General features: G+C 41.0%; 1 protein-coding gene across 1 annotated transcript in view; it reads left to right on the plus strand.

Moving 5' to 3' along the window:
• Positions 1 to 27,092, plus strand: part of TTLL5 (tubulin tyrosine ligase-like family, member 5) — a 134,102-nt gene that overhangs the window by 78,474 nt on the left and 28,536 nt on the right. The window contains exon 29 of the mRNA XM_009993967.1: positions 9,745 to 9,899. Within this exon, the coding sequence (XP_009992269.1) occupies positions 9,745 to 9,899 (155 nt within the window). The remainder of the gene's footprint in view (positions 1 to 9,744; positions 9,900 to 27,092) is intronic.

Consider the following 27,092-nt stretch of genomic DNA (forward strand, 5'->3'; position numbering starts at 1 on the left):
ACTTGGGGAATGGAGCCTGAATATAGAGTTCAGTAAACCTCTTTCTTTGTATAGAGACTTAATTGCCTTTCTTGGCTTGATTTGTGATATAGGGACCTTACTGGCTACTATGTTAGTACTGGACAGATGAACTAAGAGGGCGTTTTCAACTGTACTTACTGTTAGCCATTGATCTTTCCAGATGGATAGATGGATTAAGGCTATAACCAAAATAATCCAGATTGTTTTTCCTTCTGCTGTGCTCCATACCAGGCATTAATCCTAAAGTCTTTATTTCACATGTGTCTGCCATAAAATATTTCCATGTGCTTGTATTGTGGAACTTTCTATGGGGAGGACATTAAAATGCACAGCGTGTGTGTAGTTCCAGAGCCAGGTCTTGGATATGTGTGTGTTTTTTCTTTGTGAAGAGCATGCTACTTTTTTCTGAAATGCACTGTAAGGTATAAAGAAGGTTTTCTTCTGCAGTGCTGAATCTCTGTGAGGTCCCTATCGCTGGCTGGTGTAGGGGGCTGCAGTTGATACCTACCAGACAGTAGTTGTAGTTATTAATGCTAGTGAATTGAAGAATGTGTTGAATTGGCCAGCTTTACTAGGAGGAGGAAGAAGAGGAGGAGGAGGACAAACCTGGTGGGAGCTCTACCCCTCTCTGTGAGGGAGTGTGAGATTTCAGAACTCAGTTATCATTAGGAATAGCTCCAATTCTTCTAGCCAGAGAGTTTAATCACAGGGATAATATCAGACCACCCAAGCGAGGGTTACACCGAGCTGCCTCCATCTCTGCTATGCAGCCAGTCAGTGCCCAAGATCAGCAGCCAGGACTCCTGCAAACATGCCTACGGATCCATAGGGATGGGACACTTTTCTCATTCTAGATTTTTTATTTGGACAGAAGGTGGAATTTAGCAAGAAACAGATGAGTTTACTAAGCCTTTGGATAGGGGAGAGGGAGTGAGGAAGAACCAGAATAGGTGCTTTACAGTGCCCCAGAGTGAACTCGTGAGTGATATGTCACAGGAATTCCAAAATAGCAAGCTTCAGCTTAACATCAGCTACAACAATATTTGAACTTGCACCACTCCTCAGCTACCTGTCTCAGTTACACAATGTGGTACCCTGACCTGTCTTTTCCTTAGCAGAGGAAAAGTGTCACAAAGCAAATTGCCAGTGTGCCAAAATAACACTGTACAGGTCCCAGTGGGCATCAGCTCTTTCAGTTATAAACCTGAGCAGTGCAACATGGTGACTGAAAAAAGACCATGAAGCAGTAAAGATTTGCAGAAATTTGATGGGGATATTTTTTCCACCAAAGGGATTTTTTCAATGTTAGTCCCTTGCTTTGACTCAATGCACTTTATCAGAGTCTTAATCAGATTTTTTTTCCCTATGTAACTGTTTGGTTGGCTTTTACCCTTCCACTGTTGGAGAGGAAGGGAAGTGTAAAGGGAAAAGACATCTCACTGTGAGTAGGGAGAGGAGGGAAAAGGCCAGGAGATGAATGAAGCCTGAGGGATATTTTTCTTTCCACTTTCACACAGCTCTGAACTAGTGCAGGGCCCCATCTCTTCCTCATCCCCAGGTTATTCACACAGGAGCTGGAATTACTTTTAATACTACTGATTTGTAGCATCAGCAGTAATATAAGTGGTCTCAGCAGAGTTTGTAGGAAGCAAAAATGTCAATGTAATTTCTGCAGTGCTCAAATTGAACTGCTTCTGCTCCGAGGCTCCGAAAGGAATAGGACCAGAGGCTTTTGTCATGGTGCAGCAACATCTGCAGAGAGTCACAAAGTGGGCCAGGCTGACCAGCTAGACCTCATGTTATGGGAAAATTACACCCTGATCATCAAAAATTTGGCAGGATTTTGCCTGATCAAAATCTCTCCCACTGGGAAGTTTTGAGGCACAGTGTCTAAATGAAAGCTTGACTTTTCCAGGAGAAAGGAAAAGGGGAGCTGAGCCATCCACAGCAGCACCACCAGCTTGGGTTTGGGATTTTTTTTTCATTGTTAAATGAATGCATACGCTGGAGACACTACAAAGGAATTTGCAAGTTTGTCAGGTTTCCCAGGAATGTCTCTGGCAGGTCTTTGTCTGGAACATTTTCTGGAGACTGGAACACTTGTGCTCTGTATGCATATGTATATCCTGTAAGCTGGTAAGCTCTGCAAGCAGAGAAGGAATGTCACAGGCCTTTGGCCAGATCAGCCTTGGTGCACACACAGATTTCGCACTTCCCAGCCTGTTAGCCCCAGTTCTTCCCTTCTGGCTCACTGCTCCTACAAATTCAAATCTGTACATAAAATATAGGTGGTATGGTATGGGCTGTGGTCAGCTAGCTAGCCTGGATAATAAAAAGGTGGCCCTAGAAAAATCTGTTTGTATCACATGGTTTCTTCAAGGAATTTGTAGTAGGTATATTTTATGCCACTGTTCAGATAGTGAAAGTGTGTGTGTGTGTGTTAGAGATTTGTGGTTTGGGGGTTCCTTTGTCTCTTAAGGAAAGAGGCAGCTTAAGATCCTGTGATGTTTCCCATGCTGGGATGGTCTGTTACATTCCAGGATCTCAAAGGCAAGGTGGGTGGACTGTTTCCAGTAGTACTGGAACACGTGGATGCTCTGATAGATCAAGTCATGCTAGCCAATGCTAGATCATGGATGTACATGGGAGCTCTCTGGTGAAGCCAAAAAAATGCAACACAAAAACTGGGAAGAGGACAGATGAACAGTGTTGCAGCATCTAGTCATAGTAATCTCTGAAGGCTAAAAGAAATAAAAATATAACTGAAAGAATGCAGCAATTTATTTTTTTTTCTTATGGCAAGTTGTTAGCTCTTACCTCTGTTTCTGGGAATATAAATATTTCACTGATCTCAAAAGTTTCAGGGTATGTGTGTCTGAGGAAGCCTTGGCAGGTGAAAATACAGTGACTACAGAAGCCATGTAACGGAATAAAAGAAACATTTCTTTTACAAGCTGTTGGATAAAGATGGCATTTCTAGATGAACGTGAAGTAATAAAATGGAAAATTAAGGATTGACTGAAGGATCTTGAAGGAGTCAAACTGAGCACACAGGCAAAATTGATCAAAATGCAAAGGAGAATATATTACAAATTATGAGATTTTGTACAGTTTGTTTTCTAATTGAATGCTTACTATTTTGAGCTTATGATATAGTGTCATCTTGTCTCGTCTGAGGCATCAAAACCTGAAGATTCTGGTCAGAAGGTAGAGGAGCTTAGTGATCTCAGTGAGTCCAGTCTTTGAAGAAAACTATTTCTCAGTGAGCTATTGATGTACATCTATACCTTTGAAAGTTATTGATAGGAAATATTGTGCCAAAAACATTGTGGCATTAAGTCTCCTCCTGTTTCAGTCTGAAGTTATAATCATACTGAAGATTTTTCTGGAAGAGACAATAAAGTAAGCCTATGATAATTGTGTTCTTCTGGCATATCTCTTAGTCCTGATCTTTGAAATATGTCTCAAACTCAGGTTCCCTTTTCCTCCTCAGTAGTCAGAAAGATCCAAATGGGAATGTGAGTTATGTGAACTGGAGGGAATGCAAGTGTGGCTCCAAGTAAGAGAAATGGTCTTTACACTTTGTTAGACCTTCAGTCCCAGCACATTATAGGCAGCAGGATATGCATAGCCTCTGGCAGAAAAATACTAAAACTCACAACTGGGGAGTGTGATGTAGGCATTTCTTGTAGTGTGTTGCTTGCTCAGTGTTATAACACATCGACTAGTGAAACTCAGAATCTGCTGTTCAGAATGTTGGTGATGAAAATTTAAATAACTTTTCCACTCTCTGCCAAGAGGGGCAGACTAACAACTTCTAGTGGTGATGTGTCCCTGTTCCCTCTGGTTGACTCCTGTGAACTAGAAAGAGAAACACTCGGGCTTCTAGACAGCTTTTCCTCAGTATGTGGAGGTTGATCTGAAGCACTGATTTTATTTTGCTATATTTTATTTTAAAATTGTGCCCATTGTTAACATTTGCTGTTTGCTTATTTGCAACATTAGTCAAGATCAAAATGAAAATACTCAGTTATAGAAAAAAGGTTATTGAATTACAGTAATGGGAAAATATTGAAAGAATAGTATAATGTAGATCCGTGATGTGAAAGATACTAAGCTTCTCTTCTGACTCTTGCTTGTGATTTTTTTAGAGGTACTGTACAATAGGTCTTTGTCTGTAGCATGCTATTCATTAGAAACAAATTCTATCCTGGAATTTTCTTTCTTCCTCACTGTATTTGGAGATATCATATTTCCTATTTAAATTACAAAGCAGATTAACAAAACCAAAACCCTGAGCTCTTATATCCAGCTGATACTTTCAAGTATCATTCTGTGCTGTGGCCTTCCTTTCAATCTTAAATTTATTCAGAACTAAATTTCTCTGAATAAAGAGAGACCGTAGAGAGCAATTTTCTTAAGCTTATGTGGCTGTTGTCAGGAAGGCAAGTGTATTGCAGTCATAAACTTAACTTGTAATTCTTAAAAAAAATAGTATTTTGGCTTTATGCAATAATTTGTCTTTTGGCTTATTAGCATTGTATTTAACTATACACTATAAGTATAGCAGTACACAGAGGTGCTGTTAGGTGTTCTAACACACAGCTCTATTTATCAATACGGCTGTGACAACCCACATGTTCTTCCCTCCACTATTCCTTGCTGTTAGATAATTAATAGATGTACATCAGTTGGGCTGTCCTCCTTCCATGGGAGCTTTCTGTCCCATTGTGTTCTTCACTCACCATGTTCCTTTCAGCTTCTGACCTTTTTGTTGTCCCCCACAGTTTAAAAATTGTGGCAAAACTTTATGAATCATTTTATCATGAGAGATATTAGCTGTGTATTATCTTGCCTTTTACAGACTGTGGACGTTGTCTGTCTGGACTTTGGAAAGGTCTTTGACACCGTCTCTCACAGCATTCTCCTAGAGAAGCTGGTGGCTCATGGCATAGAAAGGTACACACTCTGCTGGGTAAAAAAACTGGCTGTCTGGCCAAGCCCAGAGAGTTGTAGTGAATGGGGTTGGATTGTGTTGGCTGCCAGTCACCAGTGGCGTCCCCCAGGGCTCAGATTTGGGTCCAATCTTGTTCAATATCTTTATTAATGACCTAGATGAGGGGATGGAGTGCTTCCTAAGTAGGTTTGCAGATGACACTAAGCTGGGAAGAAGTGTCAATTTGCTTGAGGGTAGGAAGGCTTTGCAGAGAGACCTGGACAGACTGAATCAATGGCCAAGGCCAATTGTATGAGGTTTAACAAGGCCAAGTGCCGGGTCCTGCACTTTGATCATAACAACCCCATACAAAGCTACAGGCTTGGGGATGAGTGGTTGGAAAGCTCCATGGTAGAGAAGGATGTGGGGGTGCTGGATGACAGCTGACTTAACATGACCCAGCAGTGTGCCCAGGTGGCCAAGAAGGCCAACAGCGTCCTGGCCTGCATCAGGAATAGTGTGGCCAGCTGGAGTAGAGAGATGATTGTGCCCCTGTACTCAGCACTGGTGAGGCCACACATTGAGTACTGTGTACAGTTCTGGGCCCCTCACTACAAGAAGGATGTAGAATTGCTGGAGTGTGTCCAGAGGAGAGTTACCAAGCTGGTGAAAGCTCTAGAGAACAAGTCCTATGAGGAGAGGCTGAGGGAACTGGGATTGTTTAGTTTGAAGAAGAGGAGGCTGAGGGGTGACCTTACTGCCCTCTACAACTACCTGAAACTACTACCTGAAAGGAGGTTGTAGAGAGGTGGGAGTTGGCCTCTTCTCTCAGTGAATAATGGCAGAACTAGAGGAAATGGCCTGAAGCTGCACCAGAGGTGGCTTAGACTGGATATTAGAAAGAATTTCTTTGCCAAAAGAGTGGTTAGACAGTGGAACCGGCTGCCCAGGGAAGTTGTGGAATCACCTCCTTGGAAGTATTTAAAAGAAACATAGATGTAGTGCTTAATGACATGATTTAAACACTGAATGGGTAAATGAGGCTATGGTAGGTTATGGTTGGGCTTGATGATCTTCAGGGTCCCTTCCAACCAGCATGATTCTGTGATTCTATGATGCCACAGAAAACATATTGATTTATTGAAAATAGGGATGTCTTGAGTGTACAGTGTAGCACACACTGGTCTCCTGTCATAGTGTCAGAAAACATATTCTGACATTCCTCACTGCTAGTGAAAAACAAGAACCTTATAAAACAGGAGAACAGGAGAACTGAAACCCATCATGTTACAACTCATTGGGAAAATGTACTTTGTAGGTCCACACCAATGACTACCTTCCCTGTTGAGCCCCACTATCTTGCCTTTCTTGGGTGGGGGGCGGGTTGTGTGTTTTGGTTTGGTTTGTATTTTTATTGTTGGTTTTTTGAGTTGTTTTCCAGTACTACAATTTCTGAAGCTGCAAGCTATTTTTAATGGAAATTTTGGTATCTGCTTTGGTCCAGGTGCTGTACATTATCTTCTAATAAGCCAAAGTAACAATTGATTTGCTCTATAAAGGGAAGAACACAGTTTGATCAGGTGCAAAGGAGGATGAGTGACTACAAAATGAAATCACTTTGTTGAGCTTAGATGTGTTGAAGGTGTCCCAGCAATCAAATAAGGCAACATCCTGACAAGCTAATTATAGCAGCTGAAATGTCTCACTGCATGGCACAGTAGGTGGGCTGGCTGCTGGTGTTCTCTCCCTCATTCTGAATCCCTTGCCTGTATTTAATCCTGGTGTAGTTTAAACACCTGTCTATCTGGAATGTGTGAAATGTCCCTACTATCCATTCTAAGCTCTTTGCTCACCTGCTTTGCTTAGAAAAACAGCTTTTAAATAAACAATGATACAATCTTAGAGAGGAAGGTGTACCACATTATTAGAGCAGAGATGAGTCTCTTTATCCAATTCTTTCCTCATCATTTTGATACCAAGAGAATCCTTTAGTCTCTTGGTAAAGACATCTTTATTTCACAAACTGGATGTGTTAACAAAGGTGTGATCACTGTTGCTAACAAGCTAAGAATTGCATATATCCTATTTAATTTATCATGTTGGCCTCTGTGTTTGCCTCATTTGCCATTCTTGCTTCTTTTCAGACAATAAACTCTTTGTGGCCAGAAGCCGTCATTGTTAGGTGGTTGTATAGCGCCTGGCACAATCAGAACTAAACATAATTTGAAGTTTTTTCTTACTGCAATGAAAATGCTTTGAATTTTAATTAAATTCTGCAGAAGCCAACAACATTTAAAGGTGAGGTAGAGGCACCAAAATGACATCTAATGTTGCTTTCTATGTAGAATGGATAGCACTGCCCATTACTAAGCTTATCTCACTGTAAGATCTTGTTTTAAATTGCTTGTAAAGTTCTGAAACATCATCCATTTGAACTCAGGTGTTCTGTGCTTAACATTCAGTTTTCAGAAAACTTCAGGCGAAGTGAAGTCTTCCAGTCAAAACCAAGATTGGATTAAGAAAACCATAATGTGCATTTTAATATCTACATAACTTTTCTTTAAATCTCTGCATCTCCCATGCTTTGGAATAGCAATTTGCAATTTAAAGTTTTGTCTAAGCTTGATTGCCCAGTAACTATCTGAAAAGGTTCAGGTGAAATATACTCAGCAGGACCTGCTGGAGCTTCTCAGATTCCTGAAGGTTCCTTCCACATTGAGGATGCTAAACTGAATTTCTCTGTATTTGCATCTCTGAGGCTTGAGACCCCATTTTCCTGTGTTCTCAGTGACCTGATCTGTGTTGGACTGGGGAGCCTATCCAACTTGAATTAAATTGAGTGGGAATGATGCCAAGGTGTGGAGAACAGCTAGAACAAGGAGGTTGTGAAATTTAGACCTGAACATAATTTGAGAGAGGGCACTCAGAAGCACTCAGGTGAAAGGACAGAAGTAGAAGGAATGACAGCATGGCCAATGTGGTCCAATGAGGAGTTCACATTCTGTGACTAGGTAAACAAAAGAGGTTGAGAAAATAAGTAGACAGGGAAATAAAACTAGAACCACTTGGATATAGGCCATGAGGGCAACTGGAAGTGGAACTAAGAACAAAAGTGTGGGAAGGCAGATCAAATAACTACTCCCATGGAAAGTTCCAGACCTGGTGTGGCTCAGAGATCAGAAGTAGTGGGGAGACCAGTGCTTGTAGTCTGTAAGAATGAAAGTGGACTGAGCAGAATATAAGAAGAATGACACCTAAAACATGGAACCTAGGACTGACTAAGCAAGAATGACACACAGACAAGGTGCAAGGATGTGAAAGGATAAAGCTGAGAAGAGATGGGAGAAAAGCAGCTCCTGTTGGAGAAATGGGCAGAAGCGTAGTGTGTAACCATGCTAATTCTGTGCTGATCTGAAGTAGGAGTTAAGATTTCTGAACTTAGAAAATGCTTAGATGCCTTGTATTACTAAAGCACAGGAGTAGCAACCTACTGTGTTGCCAGGTGCAATGTTAATTCATGTTCCAGAGTTCAGTCAGAGAATACAATTCTGCAGTTCTGCACGTCTATTCTAGGTCTGAGTGTAGTGTATTGCAGTGGAGCTGGCAAGTATTTTTTTAAGTCATAGTACACAAAATCTGGTAAAAGAGCACTGTTAATATCTCAAAACTGGAAATTTAGAAGCTATGCTTAAGTGATACTTAAGCAACTTAATAAGCATCACCTTTGAGATATGGAGCAGACGCAGGGTTAAATGTTAGACTTCTCTTTCTGTCTGTGTCCTGTGTCTCACTGGCTGTGTGCCTTCCAGTTGCCACAGAAGCGAGCATGGGCAATACAGATAAGTCTTGCTTGCCATATGACATGAATCTTGATGCAGAACTAGGTCTGTTCTGTGCTCCTAAAAAGCAGTATGTGATCATGTAATTAAAGGCAGTCACAAACTCAATTCTGGCAATGCCTGACTGGGAATCTTAGGTTTGCAACCTTTGTAGTGTTTTGTAGTCTTCATAACTTTTTTTTTTCAAATGTAAACTAACATTTACACTGCTGTGGTAGGTACCATTATGTTATGTAGTTAGGCTTTCTTAAATAAACCAGCAGATAGTGTCTGCTTGCAGAGTTTGATCTTTCAAGAAGAATGCTCTGGGAAAGAAACAATGGAATACGTTTTTATCCTTAAAAACACATAGCTAATTTATTTAGAGCATGATATAACAAACATATAGCTACTATGACTTTACCTGTGTAAACAATTGGGAAATGCTTTGGTGAGAAGTTTCTTTCATATGTAGTAGAATTTGTCTTTTAATTTTATATCCAAGGTACATAGACTTGTGGATTGTGCCTGTACATATTCAGAGAGAGGACAGATGCAAACAGGTGGCTTAGTGACACAACTTATGCTGCTCAATGTAATATGAGCTTCTGTTTTCTGATTAGTGCATGTAGAGTTAATTTTTCATATGGCAGGAACATGATGTTGCTTTCTTGCTTTAAAATTTTTGCTCCATCTTTTTCCCTTTCTTGCTTTGTTCTTCTGTGAATGGAAGGGTTGTAGTTTTAATGCTGTTACTTGAATGAATCTCAAGCATGGTGGCTGTTGGTGTCATCTCTCCCACTGCTTTATGCAACTGGCACAGGTTTTCTGCATCTGAAGATTTCCCTTCTCTAGCAGTCTTACTTCTCTTAGTACTCTATTCAGTTGATTTGGTGACACTTTTTGCTCTTTCTTTTCTTGGTTTATAATTGTTTCTGATGTCTTTTTTTTTTTTTTTTTCCTCTTTAGTTAACAAACCTGAACTTGGCAAGTGGAGCTAAAAGCAAGCAGAATGCAGCAACCCCACAGAGCTGCCGATCAGCACTCAGCAAAGCAAGGTCATTGTGGGCTGTTCAGTCAGACACTCGTATAGCTGAAAAAAAATCAGTCTCCTTAGCAGTCAGGTAAGTTAAAATTCCTTCTCCAGCTTTTTGAAGAAGAATGCAATGCATTCAGGAGCTCATTCATAATTTGCATGTGGCTTCTTGCTCAGTTCTTCTCAGGACTATCCTAGAAACTATCTTAGGCCTATGAAAACAGAGCTATGTATTGACATGTAGAATGAAAGGGAAATGCCTGTTTCTCTTTGATAATTTCTCATCCCTGCATGTGGAAGTTTAGATTTGCTGGTGTTGAAACATAAACACAGAATTCAAACTTCACACCTGATATTGCAGAAATCTCCACTAATGCCTCATCTTCCTGCTTTTCCCTTGAATGTCAAGTTTAGATGATTCCAAGATAGAGCAGCATTTTGCAGTGTTTATAAAAGTTTCTTTCTCAGACAGCTTCTTTATGCTCTTTATTAATTTTGCACATTAGAATTTATATTTTTATGGCTGATATACTCATAGGACTCAGGGCAGAAGTTAGTGATTCGGCAGTAAAACCATTCTTCCTGGGATTAAAGGAGCAGCAAGACTTACCACCAAGGATTCTGAATCTTGGAAGCCTAGGAGCAAGGTGAGCTTGCTGCAATAGACTAGGCTGAATACAGGCCCAGAAGTGCTGGAGATTTGAGTTCTTCCTTTGGTGCTTTAGTAAATATTATTTATTCCTTTGCCTAAGCCTTCATTTTTGTCTTTTAAAATAGAGACAGAGCTTTTCCAACATATTGGTTCAAGACTGGAAGGCTCTATATTCATTAACATTTCTTGTCATTGGTGCCTGAATGCTACTTGAAAATGGAGGGAGGTGAGTGAGGCAGATACACAGTGCAGAAGATATGTGACCTGAGTATTCATGCTTTCCCAAATGGGTACTTCAATAGGAGGATTGGAATAGGATTTGGAAAGCTCAAGTAAAATTGTTCTTATTTCATCAGTCACTGCTTTTCATCCTGCCTAAAGAGGAGGAATGTAAGAAATGAATTCCTGGCCTGTTTCTGTTCCAGCACAATGTTTGCCTTTGGGGTTTAGAGTTATTGAGAGAGGTGGTGATGATTCTGCTCTTGGAGACGAGCCAGGCAAGCTATTACCTAATCCAAATAAAGAACCTGTCCAACAGGTGTAAATTGCCTTCCCCTCCTGCATAGCTTGAGAGAGCAGCAGAGTGCAGGCTGTCCTAGAGCTTTCGTTCCTTTCTCAACTCTGCTTGCACCTCTGCTTGGACTCAGACATAGCTGGAAAAGGATTATTCATGGTCAAAATCTTCTGTTGCAGAACTCTGTAGAAGTCACCAACACCATGTTGCTCTGAAACCGTTTCAGTTATATGTTACCTGTAGATCTGAGAACCCACCATTTATGCTCAGAACTCCACTTTGAACAGCTTCCAGAGCTGTGCCTCAACTAGCATTGTATGCGATTTAATGCCTTTAGAAATTGTTTCATATTGTTCAGCAATCCAAAAGTACTTCAGAATTGTCTGGCCACAGCTGGTATAAGATTCTATCTTCAAACCTTTTGTGAACCAACTGGTCTTTCAGTACTTCAGTTGCTTGATTTTATCCTCAGAGCAAGAGACAGAAGGATGTCTTAAGATACTTTACTGAATTGCTTTATCTTCATGGCTGCTTGTATCAAATGGCCCAAACACCAGTAGTTAAAAGTTTTATGTAAATCTAGAAAAGAAAAAAAAAGGAATTCTCGAGGCAGTGCTGGATTACTTGGGTTGTGAAGTTTAATTTAATGGGAGAATTCCAAAAGGAATATCAAGGTCATGATACATGGAGATGGCTATCTTGTATTGTAAATGCCTTTTTTGCTACGATCTGTTAGATTGGAGCAAGCAGTTCATAGAGGGTAATCTGATGGGTGTCAGCCTGTGCTCAGTGCTGGATGACTTTGAAGAAAAGCTTCCTGTTTTGTTCCATTAAGATTCTGATCTATCAGTTGTAGAATTTAGCAAGGATGGAAATGTTTTGTAAATGGGTCTCTTTTCTGGCTTGCACTTGGCTTCAGCTCAAACATCTGGTTCTGAAACTCGTCTTTACAGGTTTTGTATAGCTCTATGGTAAATCTAAGCCATTTTGGTGCTGCTGAGGTTTGTTTGAAAATTTTGGTCTGATTATTGCAATCTATAGGATTTGGGCTATTCTTATGGACAAATATTCCTCCCCTTTAATTCCCACTGTGTCAGTACTGACTTATCTAAATGTTTCTTAAAAGTTTTCCCTTCTTTTGTAGAATTCTTTTTGCTGTATGAGATGAGGTGCCAAATCAGTGGTCTGCTTACCAAAAGGCAAAGGAGATCTTGAGTTTATGATATAGAAACAGAGAACAGTTCTGGATATGTTAAAATGTTGTTTTATAAATCTGTACCATTGTGCCTTTGGAGATTAATTTTTTTTTGTTTGTTTAGTTATTTTCGATAAGCATTGGTGCTGTTGCCACTCAAATGATGGCTTAGGCTTTCACTGTGCCCCAGACAAAAAGGCCTGCAGGGCTTTCCAAGAGGTCAGATATTCCAAACAGTACAGGGGCTTACTCCTGACTACCATAACTGACCATGTCTGTCAGCCTCTGCCATATTTGCTGCAGCCCTGCCTTTGTTGCCCTTTGTAGCTCATTTAGGCTAAGCCAAATCTGCTCTCTTCTTTAGCCCTAGCACTGTCTCAGTGCCCTGTTTCAGTTCTATCTCAGCTTCTCACTCCATCAGGCAGGATTGTCAGTCTTTCACTTTCTGCTGTACAGGCACTGAACATGGGTTATGTTTTGTAGTAGGAGTATTTAAGATTCCCATATATAATTTTTATGAGTTTTAATAGTATAATCAAAGGACAACAAATATAAAGGTGATTCCTTATTCAATGAAACTGATTTCCAGTCACTGAAACTGCTCATGAAGAAGTGTTCTCTTGAAAGCATGCTTAGTTGCATAATAAAGGTAAAAACTTGTTGATTCACAACCTAAACTAACTTTCAAGTCACTGTTGGCAAATAGTTGTGTAAATCCCTGGTGGTGAGGACAGTAGGTGTTCCTAGAAGCTCCTGGCGCTGGAATCTGCAGCTACTGTGTCACTTGTTTTTTGAGAAAAAAACACAACAGTGGATTCTCCTCAAAGAATAACTTAGGCTCTGCAGGTCACTTAGTGTCCAAGACCTAGACCAAAGCTGGTGAGAAAGATTACTTTGTAACTGGTATAGATTTCTGTGTTTTCAGGGGCACCGTGGATTCAACAGCAGCCACCCTTGCTCAGGTTCATCTTTTAGAACTCGTATGAGCTGTCTGTTGGCAAAAGTTCAACAATGAAATGGTCAGTGTTTTCTCAGACCTCCCATTCTTTAGCTTCTTGTTCTTTTGTAACACCTTTCTCAAACCTAAAGACAAGACCAACCTAGCTCTTCTAAAGTACTTATAATATTTTTTCCTTGGAACTTCTGACAGATTTATCTAACTTTGTTAGGGGAGGTAGGCAAGCAAGCTTCCCTGTTATCAGTCAGAGGGAAGAATGGCAGTCTAAATTACACCAGACAACCTGGGAGGCCTGCTGCAGTCAGAAACAAGGGATTTTTCTCTTCTCATTGCCTGACATACCCAAAATACTTAACTCATCATTTCAACAGAAGTACTCAGGTTCATTGAGAAATGATGTTTTGTTGGCAGGCTGTCTACTCTGGGTTAAATTGTAGAAAACTAGACTTTTTCAATTTTCTGATCTGAAGGTTTCTAAGCTTAATTTTCTCTGCTTTCTCAGTGGTAGTAACAGTGGCAGCTGCTCAAGGTTTCACTGACCTGTGTGCACACACCTGCTATATGTCCGGATTCCCAAACAGTCTCTGCTTTGTGCATTTTCATTTTTATTTTTCTTTGCCTGGAAGTGTCAAATGGGGTGGGAAACTAGAAGGTGCCACCCAGACACTTGGCATCTCAGGCTTTCAGAAATGCCAGACAATGTGCCAGGTTTCTAGAAATTCTGGGAATATCTGATGTGCAGGAAGCCTGCAGTTTTTTAAAGGAATCAGACTTCATGCCCATTCGCAGCATAGTTAAAGCAATCACATAGTAGGTTCTGCTGTGCCACATTGCATATATTTAATGCTTACATACAAATCAACTGAATATGTAGGTGCAGGAAATCCAGTACCACTTAAAACACTACCTTCTTGTGCCAGTATAATTGGAACTATTTATTTATTTATTTGTATCCCAAAAATTCTACACAGAAAACTGTTTGTACATACCATTCACTTTCACACCCCAGCTCACAGGATAAGACCCATGTGCTGCTTCCTCTGATAATCTTACACTGCTTTCCCAAGTCTCCCGAACAAGGACCTTCTTTTTAACCACTGGCTTTCCTTGGCCTGGTCTGTGCAGTGGATACTTTATATCCTCCTTCCCCACCTAATGCCTACTACTACTTCATGCCAGTTTCATTTACTGCTAAGGGTACATGTCCTACATGTTCCAGGTTTCAGATGTTCTGCTTTGATCATAGTAAGTATGTCTTTTGGGCTTGTGAGAATGTGGGAGAGTCTCTGAGCTCTTTTGAGATTTTGTTCTGTGGTGGTGTAGCTGGCTGCTTCTGGTTTCCACTGAAACTTTCATTTTTGCAGAAAGACTCCAGACAACTCTCACAGGCTAATTGTTGTTCACTGGTCTTGATCCTTTTCATCAAAGGGGCAGCTTGCTGCCTTTGACTTGAAGGGAAGGTGAAAGTGGCTTCAATGTTTCCTCAGTTTTTATTATGAATTTTGGAGGTAAATGGAAATGTAAAATAAGAAATCAGGCTTGGACCCTGACTAGGCAAGCTCTGAAGAGTGATACTAGAATTGCCAAGAGATGTGCTAATATGTAAGGTGATTCCCACAATTATAGAAGGGTGCAGCAGTTGATGGGACAGTCTTGTTTTTTTACAGGACTTGTGAGCTAAGCCAGAATGGGCTTAGCATGGCAGAAGTAGCATGGATGTTACAGAGCATGTGTCTGTTCCTTGCTCCTCATAGCAGTTGCCCTCTTCTTTTTACCTCTTCACTTCAATGTCTAAATTAATTCAGTTGTTCTATTTGGGGAGGACAAATAAATGAGGGTGGGTACAGTGGTTTTTGGTGGCCGATCCCGTGCCTGTGTCTCCTTGCCAGCTCTGCCACACTGATTCTGCCCACAATCCTTGAGAAGCAGCATTTCTGAGAGCCCCAAATTTGGGCTTTGGTCTATTATTACCTTCTGCTCAGAGGAGGTTTGAGGAGGGTGTGCGAAAAGCAAGTACTGCTTGGGTAGCTGTACATTCTTGCAACTAATCTGTTCTCTAGTTTGTGCATGTTCTTCCTTTACCCACATATCCCGTGTATATTTGTGCCTTGTAACAGCTTTCCTGTTTGTTTTGGTTTTTTGTTTGGTTTTTTTTACACATCTCCCAAGGTCACCAGTGACAACCTGCTAACTGTGGAAGTGAATTGGCTGACTTAAACATCAGAAGTACATGGCTTGCCTTGTGTTGTTTGTTTGTTTTCCTATATATATTTCAGTCACACTAACGAAACTTGCAAACGGCAGGCCCAGTTACTCTGTCCTGCTCAGAAATTGCCCTGAGCCTCAGCACCACAGGTTGGCACAGTCCTGAAGGATCTCTGCTTCCCACAGCTAGGCCTTGGCTCTCGGTCTGAAGCCTCTGGGAGAGGAAAGGCGGAAAGCTCGTGACTTGCCCAGACAGTCTGAGGCCTGACCCTGCAGCCTCTGCTCCCCAGACGCTGTTGAGTCGGGCTTGGCTGGCAGCCGCTGCGCTGTTACTTTTCCGAGGTAGTAAGTGAGATTAATCGCAGGACCCTTTCCAGAGGCAAAGGGGGTTTGGGCTGCGTGCAGGGAGAGCGTAGGAGCCAGTGCTGGGGCTGTGAGCTGGAGGTGAGAGCTGGGGCCTCGCAGCAGGGCAGAGTGGGGCACCAGCAGACCTGTGTGAGTGTGGCCGCTCAGCTATTTCTGGGAGGCTGTTCTGGAGCTGCAGCCTGGGGCCTCCCCTGGGCTGGCTGTGAGCACAAGGGACACAACATCTGCATTATCTGTGGCTGCTGGCCTTGGTCAGTTATGGTTTTTGCAAATACCTCTCAACATTTGAGGGGGGCAGGTTTCTCTTTGACTACATGACTTCTTTTCAGAGAAGATAAGAGGATCTTTCCCATTATTCCCAGCAATCAGTCTGTGTTGGGGTAGGTAGGTGTAAGGGAGAGATGGGTTTCATATCTTCCCCAAGCCAATACTGCATAAGGGTTTTGGGTTTTCTCATTTCAGCTGCTTCCACAAACTGAACTTACCCTAAGGTAAACATAGGATTTGCCATCCTGGGTTGCTAATCTAGTTCTCCCACACTGTGCTTCAGAGCAACTACCACCACCATTTTCAGTAGAAACACAGAGGGTGTTCTGATGGGTAGCAGTGAAATTCCTTGTCTGGGGAAGAAGCTTGCTTTTACTCTCCACCTGTTAACATCTGGCTTGTAATTCTGACAGTGCTTTCTGTTCTACATAGTCTAGTGTGGATGGTGTCATTATCTATGTATTTTTACTTCCTGAAAAAACTGTAATCTCATTGAGCTGTAGCAGTGAGTTCCACACACAAATTACATATTATGCAAAAGTTTCTTTTTTTTTTTTTCCCCAGAATTTGTCAAAAGTCTTTGCACCCGTATTGCATGAAGGCAAACAGAAATGCATGATTTATTTTCTGCATTATTTATTCTCTGTCTCTATAAACTCCTTTCTTATTTGTCTCTCCTAAACTAAATAGTCTCATTCTTTTCAAGTGCTAAATGGAAATCTTCCCAGCCCTCTAATAATTTTCTGGCTGTATTTATAGGGATTACAATAAATTAAAACAGTACACCAAGTAGGAGGAAAACATTGGTTTTGTGTGAGTAACACTATTGTATATTTATTTTCTAACTCATAATTTATGGATATTAATATCTTGCCGGCTTCTCACCATGCTGAACACTGAATTTTTTATTAATATGCAGGGTTTTTTTCTTTGATTGTTGTATTGATTGTAAAACTGAGCAGCAGGTATAAACAGTTCATGCTGATACATATTTTTTTTGGTTCTTATTTCCCCCTTCCTCACCAGTGAACTGTCCTTTTCCTGCTTTCAGCTGCAACCAGTGGATTTTGTTGGCTGTGCTGGGAGTCACATGCTGTTTTCTGTTCTAAGCAGCACCTAATTCAATATAGAGTAAATTGAAATTTTGTCGTGTCTAGCACTGCTTGACTCATAACGTCCCCTCCCACAACCCCTGATCTTAGATCTCTTTAAAATACCCTATGTAGGTTCTAAGTATTTCGTGTTGCAAAGTGACTGGCAGATCTCCCTTCCTCTGCCTTTATTTAAGCCTCCCAATCACCATTAAAATAGGTACTTTCCAGAGTGGTGTTCATGGGGTTAATGTGGTCATAGCTCTCACTTCAGTAGCTTTCATGGGGGAAATTGACTCTGCTGCTTACAGACTTCTAGGAATGAGGGGACACCCGTAGTCTGGTTCTCTGTGAGACAGCTCTGGCTACAGCAGCCTTTCTCTCTAGAGTGGTTCTGAAAGGGTTACAAGGGAGTTTTGGCTGTTTCTTTGAGCTATTTGGAAAGGACAGGCCTCAGACAGCTTGGCAGGAACCTGGGGCCCTGTTTTTTCCAGCCCAGCCCTTCCTTCTGCACGGAGCTGTCAGGGAATCCCACGAATGTCTGGTTTCTCCCCTTTCGTAATTTTTTTTTTTAGCAGTATTTTTATCTGTCTCTGGCTCTTCCCCACACAGGGACCTCAAGATTTGTCCATTGATTGGTCTTGCAGGTAGTGAGATAGAAATTAAAATCATACTATCATGCCATAACTATTGGAATTAGTTCACAGTTGTGTAGCTGAGCAGGGCATTGGGAAGTTTCCCAGGAGAGAGTCCTTTCTGGCATTGATCTTAGGGCAGGTCCATCTGGCTTAAGAACAGAGGGATTAAATGGGCCCATCTTTGAACTGTGCTATTCTTGTGGGTCACAGCGAGGCGGTTTGAAATCTCAGAGCTGCATGTTCTATATCCTCCTACCAGACAGACAACAGAATGCTGCTTTGTAAAATGGAAATCCCCTTTGTAAGCCAGGCTGACGAAGGACAAGACTGGTTAGCAATTGTTCCTCCATTTGTCTCTCACTCTCCAGGGTTGTCCTGAAGCTGAACTCATTGTGAATATTTTGAAGATTTCCAAGTCTGCTTATACCTTTTCAATCAAGAAAATGCAGGTGTTTAGAGGGAAGTATTAGAAAGGAAGTTTGAAGAGGGTAGGGTTAGAAAGGAAGTTTGATTACTGGTAAGAGCAAAGATCTTGAACAGATGGGTTGAAGACTTTGGTTTTGTACAGCTAAGAAAGAGAAATTGAATTAGGATTATCTTGCTATCTCAGTAATCCTGTCAGATATTCAGAGAAGGGCGTGATCTGAGATCCATGTGAAAAGCCTTTCCAGAAAGCAGCCCTCTACTGCCCTACTGTGGGGCAGTACCTGGACAACTCTCTGAAGTCGTCAACCAAAGGGCTTGGAGTCAAGCTCAGATGAGTTAAGGGTTTCGATGACCAAGTAGGAATGCCACAGCAGAAGACAGCAAAAGGGACAAGCGGTTTTCCTTCCTTCTAGGCTTTGTCTTGGGGCTATCTTCCATTGTACAGTGGAGTTTCCACCATCATTGCACCTTCACATATTCCATGCTTTAGCTTGGCTTGCTCAGGATGAACATGGCCCACTTTTTGGTGTTTTATCTTGTGATATAAACAGGAATTCCCTGCCAAAAGCACAAAGAAACCCCCTTCCTATCCCTGAAAATGTTAGTCAACCTTTACTGTGAAGATCCTGCTTTGTCACCTAATTTTCTCCATCTGTCAGACTAGGGAATTTTGTAGCTGACACAATACTTTGTGAATTGTATGCTGCTGGCTCCATGACAGCCAATTATTCTCCAGAGCTGGGCTGCAGGTATCAATCAGCAGCTGTTTGTGAGCCATGCAGGGCTCCAGTGTTTAACGAAAACCTCTTCTAAAAAAGGGAGAAGGGAGGGAAAAAGGCATTATAAAGTCAGGAAGTATTTCAGCTTCCTTATACATGTAGTGACAACTTTGTTTGGTGATCCTGTTCACTAGCTCATAGGGTTTTGAAGTGTACATAATGGTGTAATCTGAAGAAGGTGGGGCAACCAGAACTCCACTGTGGAACGCCAGCTTTTTGTTTAGGGAATGGTGAGAATTATAATGACTAACACTTGTGGTTAGTAGTACTTTCTTGGTCTTTACCCAACACTGTATGCCCTCAGCCAGTGAGTAGTTTGGCCAAAATGCTTTGGGTAAGAGGACTTGATTGGTAATGAGCAAGAAGGCATTTTGGTGGCTGAAGAAAACTGGTTATAGGAAGAAGGTAACCAAGTTGGGCTGTGAGTGTCTTCAGTGTTAAAAGCAGAGCTTTCCTCAAAATTCAACTTGGAAGACTTTCAGTTTAGTAGACTATGTGAAGATGAGGAGGAAACCTCGAGTCTGGACCATCTGTTTCTTTCTTGATATTGGTATAAAGATGCTGTTGAATAAAGAGGTGTCAGCTTATTGTCATGTAGCATTTTGAAAAGCTGGAGATGCTGAGGCTTGAAATTGAGTGAAGAATTTTAGGAATTTTATTCCTTGCTGCTGGTGACTGTGTGTAGATTCATGAGGAGTTAGCAGTGATACCAATGAAGGCTTGGCATTCCTAGGAACTGTTTTAACTTTCGGATCCATGTGTCTCTTTACTATCAACCTAGCTTTTTGGGGGATTTTTCTTTTCTGAGATTTTAGCCACAGAACAGCATCTTGTTAAAGATCTCAAACAGTCATGTTGGAAAAAGCTTGAAATAACATGTTAGTGTGTCTTTTTCAATATATCTCTCATCTCAGCTCCACCAGAAGACACTTGGGTGTAAGATTCTTTGACAGTCTCATGATGCTAAAGATTTTGGCTTCTGATGGATGATAATTTGAACAGCAGTTAAAGGATTTACAACTGAGGCAGTCAACATGGCAGAGACCACGGTCTCCTCTGTTGTGAAGAAATCAACAAGAAAAACAGTATGTGGAAGACCTAAGCACAGACTTTTGAAATTCTGAGAGTACCAGAAGTGATTCTTCAGAGACTTCGCTGTTCTTAAGATAAGGTGCATTGATAAACACATCTTTATTAGAAAGAACTGTATATAATATTTCCAGAATGTTTTCCAAGACAGGGAGATTTTGGTTCCTACTGACAGCAATCCCCCATGCCTTTTATTTTCAAAATTCCCTTAAAAAAATAAATAAAAGTTTAGAGCTTATTCCTTTTGAACGGTTCCAACAAAGGCTGCCTGTTAGGATTTTTTGGAACAGCTGCCTTTCATAGAGTTTGGTTTTGAATATTGAGAACTTTTAAATCTTTCTTCAAATTTGAAAACCCTCTTTTTAATTTTAAAGAAATTTTAATAATTGGATTATTCTGGTATATTCTTCACCTAAAGGATTGTCAAGCATTGGAATAGTTTGCCCAGGGCAGTGGTAGAGTCACCATCTCTGGAGGCATTTACACAGGTTGTGGACCTGGTGCTTAGGGACATGGTTTAGTGGTGAGCTTGCGGTGTTAGTTCTAATGTTGGACGGAATGATCTTGGAGGTGTCTCCCAAACAAAGACATTCTGTGATTTCAAGAAACTTTGATCTGATCCATTTTTAGTAATTTAAATATTTTTTTTTGTTCTGTTTAGTATATTGTTTGCATAACTGATTTTGTTTTTTTTCAAAGGTCAGTTATGTTTTAATTTGTTTCTGAGATTCTGCTTTCCTGCTACCAGTGCTAACCCAAATGATTTAGATATGAAAATATCCTGTTCTTTCTGTGTAAAAAGGACAGTTATTCACAAATTTCTAGGTTGTTTTGAGGTATAGGGGACAAAATATGATTCTCTATAGTGCAGCGTATTTCTTTATTGGGAATTTCTAAACAGCACAAATTCTTTGTTAGCATATTATGACCTCTAAAGCCTTGTGGAACCTGAATATGTGGGTGTATGTGTTAGGCCTGTGTTATTCACGAGCGTTTCTGTGGAAGAAAAGAGAATGGTGGTGCTGGATATTTTGTTGTTTGCATGTCTCACTCTGAAATTATCAAAAGTCCTGATACCATGTAACTTCATAGATTGTGAATTGTTCTGCGCGTTGCTGGGTTTTTGCATCTTGTTTACTGAAATCTTACTCTGGTATTTAATGTGTATATTGTTAGGGAGCAAAACTAGGTAACAACTACTCTTGTCATTTACTTTCAGGTTTTTTTCTAATGTCATTTGTCTCTATGGTATGAGGGCTTGCTTTACTGTTTTATACTTCAACTACTCTCTAGAGAGCTTTAAACACAGTATTCAACATGAAGGTTAACCTCTGCAAATGCTACCATGTTCAGCTCCAACCATCTGGAGGCCATGTTGGGACTCTTATCTGTCTTTATTAGAGACTCATTATCTGTCAAATGGACCAGTGTGAGAAAAGTCTTTGTGAGAAAAGTCTACTCTGTTCAGAATATGTGCTGAAACTTCATGAAAGGCATAAAGAAGTGGCATATAATGGAGATGTCTTGATTGAACATTGGGCATTATTGTTATTGTTCTCTCTTGATGTGCCTTATCTATGCTAGGAGGGGATTCTTGAAAGGACATTATTCCACTGAGTGGCTGGGATATTTTAGTCTGTCCTTATAAGGGTTTAGCATCTGCAGCTGGGTCTTTGATGTGCTCATGCTTAGCCTGACATGCAATCACTTGGTGAAATTCTTGAGGTAGTGATTCCATGGTTCCCATCTGTGTTCCTGAGTCTGGGAGTTTCTGACTAATTATACAATTTTCTCTGTACACTGTAGGAAACAATTCCATTTTGGCTCTAGAAAAAGGGATTGTTTTGGACTGGAATATAGGATTGCATAGCTTTTTTTCATTATTAACCACAAATTCCTGTGAAAACTATTGCACTTCCTCTGAAGATACCTGCTCTTGGCTTTTGGTTTCCAGTGTCATTAGGAATAGTCAACACCCACAAATAGCCCAGAAGACCTAGAAATTAAAAGGCCTACCCAAAATCAGTCATTAAGGAGTCAAGCAAAATTACATCCCTAACAAAACAGCACCATCCCTGGATTCCTATTCTTTTTCAAACCCTGAGGGGAAAAGATAGATATACTGTGAAGATGGGATCACCAGCAAAGCTGGTACAACTGTATCATAGACTTCTGTCCACACTAGAGGAGGAACCAGCACAAATATAGGTGCCTGCTCAAACTGACAAAATCTAAAAGCTTTCTTCTAGGTGCTGCAAATAAAACCAGTGCTCAAATTCTCGACCTCCTAGCTTGCATTCTCTGCCTCCTAGTAGGCAGACACAGAAATCTCATGTGTAAGACTTCAGATTCAAGGTGTTGTGTGCAACTCGAGCATCTGTTGCAGATAGGGTCTGACAGCCAGATCTTTCCACAATTCTTAGACAAGTCTGGGAATGGCCTTCTAGAGTGTGTCAGCTTTTTGTACTATACAATATGATTATCTGAACATCTTTTTACTCATCTTCCTTTAATGTCAGGCTTTGCCTGTCATCAGATTTAGTGGTTTCCTGGAGAAAGAGATCATCAACTCAGTTTACTGAGGAAAGCCTAGGTATTTCCTGTAGTTTCAGAGGTGTAATCACAAATTCCTGGTTCTTCTGGTAGACAGGAGGATGACCATGAGCCAGCAATGTGCCCTTGTGGCCAAGAAGGCCAATGGCATCCTGGGGTGTATTAGAAAGGGTGTGGTTAGTAGGTCAAGAGAGGTTCTCCTCCCCCTCTATTCTGCATTGGTGAGGCCACATCTGGAGTATTGTGTCCAGTTCTGGGCCCCTCAGTTCAAAAAGGACAGGGAACTGCTCGAAAGAGTCCAGCGCAGAGCTACGAAGATGATTAGGGGAGTGGAACATCTCCCTTATGAGGAAAGGCTGAGGGAGCTGGGTCTCTTTAGCTTGGAGAAAAGGAGACTGAGGGGTGACCTCATCAATGTTTACAAATATGTAAGGGGTGAGTGTCAGGGGGATGGAGTTAGGCTTTTCTCAGTGATGACCAGTGATAGGACAAGGGGTAATGGGTGTAAATTGGAGCATAGGAGGTTCAAGGTGAATATCCGAAAAAATTTTTTTACTGTAAGAGTGACAGAGCACTGGAACAGACTGCCCAGGGAGGTTGTGGAGTCTCCCTCACTGGAGACATTCAAAACCCACTTGGATGAGTTCCTGTGTGATGTACTCTAGGTGACCCTGCTCTGGCAGGGGGGTTGGACTAGATGATCTCTCGAGGTCCCTTCCAGCCCCTAAGATTCTATGATTCTATGATTCTATGGTTCTCTATGCTTAATTATAGTTTCTCAGCTGGCCTGCTTGGTCAGCAACTGCATTGCTGCCTGCTGGGGGAAGAGGTAAACTGAGTGATTTGGGGCTCTCCCACAATTTTCCAATCCACCACCTGCTTTGGAAGTGGCTGTAGAACTGCCAAACATGCTGAAGTGGTTAAGTGTACCAGCTCCTAAAGAAGCTGAAGGGAAGGAGTGATTCTTGCCTGATGGGTTTTCAAAGGGAACTGAGACTTTGAAGTTCTGTTTTAGCAGCTGCCAGGTATGCTGCCTCAGCCTTGTGGAGGCTTCTGCCCCCAGCCTTCATGTATTGCATTCTTGTTCACAGTGCCAGGATGGAGAGAGGGAAATACAATAAAATTAATTAAACCAAGAGAGTGGGGATTAGTGGTAGTGATACTTTATTGTATTTTACCCTTTGAGTTACAGTGCCTTGTGCCATGTGTCAGTAAAGCACCCTGCACTTGCTTAGGCCTATTAGAGTAATAAATGTATTTCACTTTGATTTTCTTTGCCTTTCTAATTACTGCTTCATCACCTCTCTCCTGCTTTATGTCCCGTCCCCCCCACACCCCAAATACTCAGAGTAATTTTAATCTTTTTTTTCTGTAATGGCCACATAAAATAGGCAGAGATTTACATCCATGGTGCCCCAGAACTCCTTGCTGAGACTAGAGGGACCAGAACATCTCTCCAGTAAGGAAAAAGGGAGACAGAGAAATGTGGTGGCTAAACCAAAGCTTCATATAAAGCCTCAGTTAAAGCAGGAAAGGACACCACTCAGGGCTGTATCTGCTGGAAGCAGTTATCTGGGAGCTTCCCCTCTACTCACTTCACTCTTCTCTGCCAGAAACAAGATGCTGTAATGAAGTTCATTCCACTGCATATTGAACTTCTTTATGATAATGTGAACTCCTCTGTGATTTTTCTTGTTGAAACACTGAGTTACTGGAAATTCTGCAGGCTGAGCACTGTTTTCAGGCAGAGAGGTAGATAAATTCCAATAGGAGGTGGGAATTTATGGAACAGCATTAGAAGTGCAATGGGGACTGTATTCTGTATAGCTTAAAACAAAAGACCAGCAAGGATTCCAAAATTGTCATAAACTATAATAGTCTCTTCTGGCAAGGCAACACGCTTCAGTAGTATTAATCCTTGGAGGACAAAGTGCCAAAAAATGGGGAGATTCTTTCTGTCCACTACTTGAAGAGCTTGCTTTTCCAGGTAAGGCTTTATAAAAATAAGTCTTTCCACTCTTTTCTTGCAGTTCTTCTAGATTTCATTTCCAGTTTCTTTCAGTTTCTGGAGGCAGTAGATGGGGACAGATGCATAGGCAGTTTTGGGAAGGAAATGCGCTTTTTTTTTTTGTTGCGATGTGGGGTTTTTTGGTTGTTTTGTTTTTTTCCAGTCCTGGCTATAGATTTTTCTCTTTTCTTTGCAGTATTAAAAATTAATAGCATATAATTAAAAAATGAATGTGCTATTCTGATCTGAAGTTATTTTTTAGTCTCCATTTTAGCTATCAACAAAGTACAGTAAATGTTTTTGAAAAATACCTTGTGGATTTTTAGGGCAGAATTCTTTTCTGAGAAGTACTTTTCTGCAAGTAGGGTTATCTCTGGAGGATTCTTAGAAGGTACACCACAAACCTGGACAACTTCTGTCAGCTCTAGCTTGAAAAGAGCATTGCTAGGAATTTGTTCTGCCTTGGCTGAAGTAACCACTTCAAGAAAGAATCTTCCATTACAACTAAGGAAGTTGGGTGACCAGTGGAGAGAGGGAAAAAATAGCACTTACCTTTTACAGTACAAATATAGCATTGTGTGGCCATCATGAGGCTTGCAAGGATTCAAAAAAAAGCTAGCTATAAAACAGCTAGCACCACAACCTCAGGATTGCATTAGTGCCAATGTGCCATGCTGCTTTTTTAGGATGGCTGAAAGTCTGTATGTCATGGTTTGTGTGTAGTACTCACCCATGATTGCTCTGTCAGTAGCCTTTTTTCTGTCTTTTCCTGCAATGTCTGTGGCAGGATGGTCTCATCTGTGCATATACAGTTACAGGGTCAACTTCTGCAATAGTTAGTAACTCATGCTAGTATTCTCTCTTTATGAATCTGAGACTATTCCATAACAACCCCCCAATTATGTTTTATGTAATCGCTTTGTTATAGACTTGAGAAGGTGTGTGCTGACACAGTCAGCTCTTCCTATTCTTTAAACTACTGTTAAATGTTCAGGGAGCCACAGCAGGTGAGTTGATCTTTGTACAGGAAACAGGTAAAAAATTTTCTACCTTAACTCCAGCACAACAGAACTGCAAAAGAAACCAGATGAGAAAAAATGTTCTGTTTAACAGATAGGAGATCCCTCTCAAATCCTGTCTATTCTTACCATGTCTTGTTACTTTATCTAAAGCTACTTGAGGGACAAGGAAAGCAGATACTACATATGGAATGAAGTTTATAGATGGGGAAGATAAGAATGCTAGCAATGCCTCTTTGGCTAGCATGTAAGTGCCGTTTGGCTTAGAGGACTGTGTAAGTCTGTCTTCTTTTTTATTGGGAAACTTCTTCAGCTTAATTTCATTGAAGCAACATTTAGTTCTTGGTTTGTATTTTTTTTCTTCTTTTATTCTATTTCAGCAGCTATATGTTTTGCAGCTTTAGTTGTGTTACTGAATGGTAGCAGCAGATGCGTCTTGCTGCTATTCTACCTCTTGAACTTGGAGCATTTCTCCTGATACAACTGGCCCACCTAGCTTCCAGGTGATGCTTTCCACAATCCCTGATTAGGTGAATTTGTACATCTTTGCTCTGGAAGTGTATAATAGATTCTGGCCTTCCCTTTAGGTATATAGACTATAAATGTAGAAGTATTACTTCTTTGAAGTTCTGTTGTCTGGCTATAATTCTTCATCTTGAAATGTATAGGCATGGTGTCAGGGATTTGTATACTCCAGCTTGCTTTGTCCCCATAGATAGACCATCTAAGATTTATCAAGTCTTCTCTGAAATACACTCAACAGACGCTCTTTATCTAAAAAAAAAAAGTCGTACTGAATGTCAAGCAAAGCTGATTGCTTTAATGAACTTCAGTGCAGTTTTTGTGGAACCTAGAGGCTTGTATTGTTCTTTAAGTGCTTCTTTGTCTACTTGGTATTTAATATTTAGACAACAGAACACCTGATGTCAGGAGCATATGACAAATCTACTCCATGGTCATACAACACAACTAAAAAAAAGTCATTTGGGCCTCAAGTGGTGTGAGACCTGGGCAGCAAAACTGTAGAGGAACTCTTAAGGCTCTGTAGTGTGATGCCATCCTGTGCTGTGTGCTTTGGGAGGCTGGTGGTGGCAGGAGCATTTAGCTCTGGGCAGGGGCAGAGTACTGTCTGGGCAATGCTTTGAGTGCTGTCCCCCATCTCATGAATCCTAACCATACAAAACTCAACAGCCTGTTTTTTGCTTGTTTGTTTATTCTTCTCAAGTGCTCTAGATTTCACCAGTTTAGCCCAGCTGTAACTTTTCGCTTGCCTCTTGAGAATCAAACAAGGGGCCTGAGCTGCTTTCTCCATTCCCCATTCTCTTATGCAGTGGGATCTTGCAGCTGCTGCTTGAGCACATACAGCAAAGAGCACCACACTCTGGGAAACCCTATGCAGGAGGAAACTTAATGGAAAATGCTAAGGAGAAAAAAATGTGTTTGATGGACTTTTAATATAAAAAGAGAGGAAAAAAAAAAGGAGGAGGGGGAGATTTATTCGCTGTAATAGGAACCAAATGT

The sequence above is a fragment of the Chaetura pelagica genome, unplaced genomic scaffold (genome assembly GCF_000747805.2).
Source record: "Chaetura pelagica isolate M959 unplaced genomic scaffold, ChaPel_1.0 scaffold11, whole genome shotgun sequence".
Classification (NCBI taxonomy): Eukaryota; Metazoa; Chordata; class Aves; order Apodiformes; family Apodidae; genus Chaetura; species Chaetura pelagica.